The sequence below is a fragment of the Nannobrachium achirus genome (assembly GCF_963921795.1).
Source record: "Nannobrachium achirus genome assembly, chromosome: 7".
NCBI lineage: Eukaryota > Metazoa > Chordata > Actinopteri > Myctophiformes > Myctophidae > Nannobrachium > Nannobrachium achirus.
The window spans coordinates 7236462-7242461 of record NC_137816.1 but is presented as its reverse complement, the minus strand read 5'-3'; the positions used below and the strand labels follow the sequence as shown (position 1 = coordinate 7242461).

Sequence of the window (6000 nt, the reverse complement as noted above, 5' to 3'; positions counted from 1 at the left end):
AGACAAAGCAGAAGCACATGCAAGTGTGTTGTAATGGTTGCAGTGCAAACTAGGGGAGTGCCAGTATTGATTGGATGCAGGCATGGGATATTGCACTCATATGAGCTGTTAGTTTGATTGAAGGCACTCCTTTCATTTTTTGAGCGGAACAAAACGCTCCTACGTCTGGCTTTGTGTGTATGTGAGTGTCCGAATGAGTGTCCGTAGGGCAAGGGTGGGCAACTTTTATGATAGAGAGGACCACTACATTTTCACACTCACTCCAGAGGGCCACAATGCATATACATAGCGAAAATAGCCGATCTACAAGCTCAAAACGCTTGTAGATCTGCTATTTTTTTTTCTTCTTTTGTTTTAACATTTCAAATACATTTATATGTTCTTATGTTAACTGTATGAACTTAAATACAAATACATTGGACATAAAAAAATACAATAACATTTTAATACTAGTCATTTAGCTACTAATATAGACTGAAGTAATAAAAGACGCTAATTTTTTCCATGTTTGGAATTGTAACAGCTGAAATCAATAACATATCAGTACTACAATATTAACCTGCTGGCCGCATAAAGTGAAGGTGGGGGCCGCATGTGGCCCCCGGGCCGCCAGTTGCCCATGTATGCCGTAGGGGCACTGAACTCCATGTATGGAGAGAACTAACGTCACGGACTGGCTTTGTGTGCTGTGATGGTCCCTATTGTATGTCTGTATGAGTGTCCATATGAGCACGAGACTAACGTCACACGAGGCTAGAAAGTCATAGACATAGAAAGTATGCAGAGACAGACATCACCACAGCTGACAAACAGAACGGCCCATACAAGGAGATACAGTATGCATGTGTGTGTCCTGTTTGATACCATGCGAAGTGAACACCACTCACTTCGCACTGGTGCGATTTTACCTTCACATATAGCTGTACGTTAGCTCTCTGGATCATTACGGAACATATCTCAGGCATTTCTGTCTGTTCCCTCCACTCAGATTACTCCCATCCGTCTGGGGATTCTAACCAGCAACCTTCCCGGTAAACAAATGCCTCCGCAGCGCATAGTTCAGGGTTCCCCAATAGGCGGCCCGCGGGCCATTTGCGGCCCGTGGGACGCTACTGTCACACCAACCACAGTAATAATGGTGGTATAAGAGCAGCAACAACACTAGTATATCGTCGTTGTTGTGTGGAAACCTTGTATGTCCAAAACCGTTTGTTTTGTATCTATCGTCTAAAATTTTTACTAAAGCCGATCTACAAGTACACAGCGCCTCACATCGCGAGGCGTTGTGTGCTTGTAGATCCGCTGTTTTCACTAGTTTTGTCACTTTTGTGCAATGGTCTTGTATGATGAAGCAGGGCTTTGCTTTACCAAAAAACGTACAATTTGAAACTTGGAGATACGAGGTTTCTGCCCGACAGTGACAATATCTGAACTGTCGCTGGAGTAGCGGGAACGCCACCGTCGCCCCCTGCAATGTTGTGGCCCTCGGCTTGGTACCCTAGACATTATTCGGCCCTTGGGGGAAACTAATTGGGGAACCCTGGCATAGATGAACCGCGCAATCATGGAAATGTAGTATTTACCCAAGACGTTTCCCGAAGGCACCTGGTCCAGCTCGTCCAGCTCCTTGCCCATCAGCAGGTACAGGCTGTTCAGAGTGCAGCAGGAGAGGTGAGGCACCGAGGGCAGATCATCTGAAGCAACACAGCCGTCTGGCAGCTGACCCAGAGCGGGCAAAGACGAGAGAAAGAAAAAGGCATTAAAACCAACACCCGTCATATAGTTCAGGGGTTTTCAAAGTGGGTGACGGGGCACCCTGGGGTGCCATTACGGCAGTCCAGGGGTGCCGCGAGATCATTTTGATAATATTTGGAATTGATTTGGACACTTGAAAAAATGTTTAGTATCATTTAACTTGAAGTACTAAGCTATTTTCAGTCAGTTCTAACCAAAGTGGCTATTATCACAGCGTTTACCTCGCAACATAATCACTAAAATGTCGTCACTGTCAGGCAGAAACCTCGTATCTCCAAGTTTCAAATGTGTACGTCTTTTGCCCTGCTTCATCATACAAGACTGTCGCAAAAAACTAGTGAAAACAGCCAATCTAAAAGCACACAACGCCTCGCATCGTGCTTGTAGATCTGCTGTTTTCACTAGTTTAGTACATGTTATAGATGATAAATACAAAACGAACGGTTTTGGACGTACAAGGTTTCCACCCCACAACGACGATATGCTATAAATATAAGGTGCTGGGAGTGAAAATTATAATGTAGGGGTGCCTCGGATTAAACAAATATTTATGGGGTGCCCTGAGACAAAAAAAAGTTTGGGAACCCCTGATATAGTTAACAGAGTTTGACAAAGGACAGATCTTTATGTGATAGGATAATTATTTTCATTAACCACCTAGCATTCCGATTCTGAGGGGAACTTTATCCTAAAATGAGCAGATCTACAAGCTTGTAGATCGGCTATTTTCAGCAAAGAGTTTGTTTTGGCTCTGTTCTCATTAGGCTGCCTTTAAACATATCGGTATAGAATAGATAACTGGAAATTGTGTAGAAAAGGATTGTAGAATAGGTGGTCACATTGGGAAAAAAGGCATTGGTAGAGCATCCTACGCACACCAATTATTGGATTTGTTGTGTCTGCTTTCTACTGTCTGTCTGTCTGTCTGTCTGTCTGTCTGTCTGTCTGTCTGTGTGTGTGTGTGTGTGTGTGTGTGTGTGTGTGTGTGTGTGTGTGTGTGTGTGTGTGTGTGTGTGTGTGTGTGTGTGTGTGGAGGTTGGAAAAGTATTTTTACCCATATAGGAAAAAATATGTTTGTGACCACTAGAGTCACAAGAGACAGACTTCTGAAACAAACATGTTGAATGTTCAATAAGGTTTCAATCTTTAGCTATAGTTGCACTGTATGTACGTAGACATGATCCTGAAGACTCATAGTTTGGTTTGGTGCATATTAACCATGTTTGAGCCGCATGTAAATTATACATAAACTATTCCTATAGTCAAGCTGTGTACACATAATCTCAAGCAAAGCTCTTAGACAACTCCCAACTGATTCAGAATGCTGCTGCTAGAGTCCGGACGAAAACTAGAAAATATGACCATAATTTACACCAGTCTCAAAATCCTTACATTGGCTACCGGTTTCACAGAGAATTGATTTTAAAATGTTGTTACTTGTCTATAGTGGCTCTGGCCACAGCTACATCTTAAGCCGGTTTTCCTTTCCTTTGCATGGCCCCACTCCACTCCACTCCACCCCACACCACACACTTGTGTTGGGTTTTCCACTACAAGGAACTGGGTATAGTAGTGTAAAAGTGGTACAAAACGGGGTACTAAACGGCTCACCTCTAGAGTAGGTCCGGGCTGGGCCAAGTGAGGCCAAATCAGTGACGTATACACGCTGCTGATACTGATTGCTCGGAGTCTCACGGCTGAGCTGTGTTTTTCAACACAGCAACACGGCTTTAGACATGTTGAAGCCATATGAACCCCATAGCACCCTAGGGGCTGGCTTGCTAATTGTTCACAGTTGGAACAAAACATGGTGAAGCAGCCTTTCACCACTATGCACCACAAACCTGGAAATAATATTCCAGGTTACATCAGACAATCCCCAACCATAGCCGTTTTTAAGTCCAATTTAAAAACCTATTTATTTAACATTGCTTACACCACCCCATGATTTATATACTCTTTTCTTATTTTAATTGTATGTAATATATTCAGGGTTCCCACACATCTTTACCAATTAATTTCCAAAACATTTCCGGAATATTTAACCAGATTTCCAGGACTATATAACAATAATTCAGCTCAATAACGAGTCGCTTACTCCTATGCGCAATGCCCAAAGACAGGTAGTGTATGCCAGTGGTTCTCAACCTTTTCAGGCTGTGACCCCCGAAATAATCATATTTGAACTGGGGACCCGGGCACCCTGACGAGCGCTAAGAGTAGAGGAATTTTGTATAACACAGTGAAGCGAGGCGTTGTGAGCATGTAGATCTGCTATTTTCACAATTTCTGCCTAATATTTGACAATTTGGTCAATTTTTAATTTGTCATTTCAGAGGTATTAACAACATCAATAACCAAAGACAATGCATAGCTATTTTTTCCAGGACCTTCCAGGACCCTTGATCAATTCCAAAACTTTTCCAGTACTGGAAAAATATTTTTCTAATATCAAAATATTTCCAGGAATTTCATGACCGTGGGAACCCCTGATGAAAGGTGTTCTATAAATACAGTTGGCTTTACACACGTGTTTACCATGGTCAGACCCTGGGCGGGATCATACTTGGGACCCAGGACAAACACCTTCTGTCCTCTCTTCACCACTCCACTGTAGACCCTGGCAAAGGCCACAAACGTCTCCTTCTCCTCATCCTCGTCCCCTGGCTTTGGCTCTTTGACCACCAGGCTCTCCATCCGAGCCGAGACGGGCTCTCCACCTGCACAGAGAGAGAGAAAGGGTAGGGCTGTCACAATTATCTAACAACTGTCTAATTAGCCCTATTCACGGCCCGCCCACTCAGCAAATTTCTCAGCAACTTCCTGGTGCTGACGTCAGTTTAGAAGGGGAAACTATAACAGAAATAGCTGGACTTAAAGCCAACAAATCATTATTTCGAACGGTAAAGTAAATTATAATGCTTTGTGCCTTTTACAATCTTGTGTGCTTGATCATGCTAGCCGTATTTTATACTTTACTATTCGGAAATTGCATTAAAATTTGCGGTTTCTGTGTTAACTCCATGGGCTTTTAGCAGGGTTTTACCCTTCAAAACGTGACTTCAGCACCAGGGGGATGCTGAGTGGGCGGGCCGTGAATAGGGCTAATTGCAATTATTTGACATAATCGCAATTATTTGACATAATTGCGATTATTTGACGTAATCGTCATAATCGTTTCCATGTTGAAAGATTTTCATATTATATATTTTTTAAAGTAAAACATAGTGGAAATAGCAGAACATTGATAGTGGAAATAGCCAATCTACAAGCTCGCGATGCGACGCGTTGTAGATAGATAGATAGATAGATACCTTTATTATCCCAAGGGGGAAATTTAGTTGTGAGCGTTGTGAGCTTGTAGATCGGCTATTTCCACTATCAATGTTCTTTTTTAACTATAAAGTTGTCAAATATGTCAGTAATTTCTTTGTATATTTAGGTTTAGTGTCATATCTACCATGTGCAACTTCAAAGCCTAAAAACCAAACAGAAATGTAATTGTCAACGACAAAAACACGATTAATCGTTAATCGCAATTATTTGAGTGACAATTAATCGTCATGTAAAATGTCATATTCGTGACATTCCTCAGAGAGAGAAACATGGACTCCCCACTCAGTAGCCTACACGTGGCTAACAATAAAAACTATTGTAATGATGACAAAGGAAGGGAGAGAGAAAGAGAATAAGAAAGAGAGAAAGAAAGAAAGAAAAACATATTTGGAGTAGGGCATTCACGAATAGTGATTTTTAGCATTCGAATTATTCGACCTCAAAGTATTCGAACAGTCGAATATTCGACAGGACTGGCCAAACTGTCAAATATTAAGTACCGTATTTTCCGGACTATAAGGCGCACTTAAAAGCCTTTAATTTTCTCAAAAAACTACAGTGCGCCTTATAGTCCAGTGCGCCTTATATATGGATCATTCATTGACATTGACATTCCCTTTAGCACAGCTCCATCTGTTGGATGCATAACGCAACGGTAGCGTCTATTATGTGCGCCTTAATAGTCAGGTGCGCCTTATATATGAAAACAGTTTGAAAATAGACCATTCATTGACAGTGCGCCTTATAGTCAGGTGCGCCTTATAGTCCAGAAAATACTGTAAGCAAGAGGTGAACATTGTGAAAATAGCAGATCTACATGCTCACAACGCCTCGCAAACGCGAGGCGTTGTGAGCATGTAGATCTGCTATTTTCACAATATTTATTTTGCGGAACCGAGTCACATTAAA

General features: G+C 42.0%; 1 protein-coding gene across 1 annotated transcript in view; it reads right to left on the bottom strand.

Moving 5' to 3' along the window:
- The window catches only part of efl1 (elongation factor like GTPase 1), a 168283-nt gene that overhangs the window by 99511 nt on the left and 62772 nt on the right, over nucleotides 1-6000 (bottom strand). Inside the window, exons 14-15 of the mRNA XM_080729556.1 lie at nucleotides 4294-4475; nucleotides 1584-1719 (exon numbers count right to left, since the gene is read on the bottom strand). Coding sequence (XP_080585682.1) covers nucleotides 1584-1719; nucleotides 4294-4475 — 318 coding nt within the window. The remainder of the gene's footprint in view (nucleotides 1-1583; nucleotides 1720-4293; nucleotides 4476-6000) is intronic.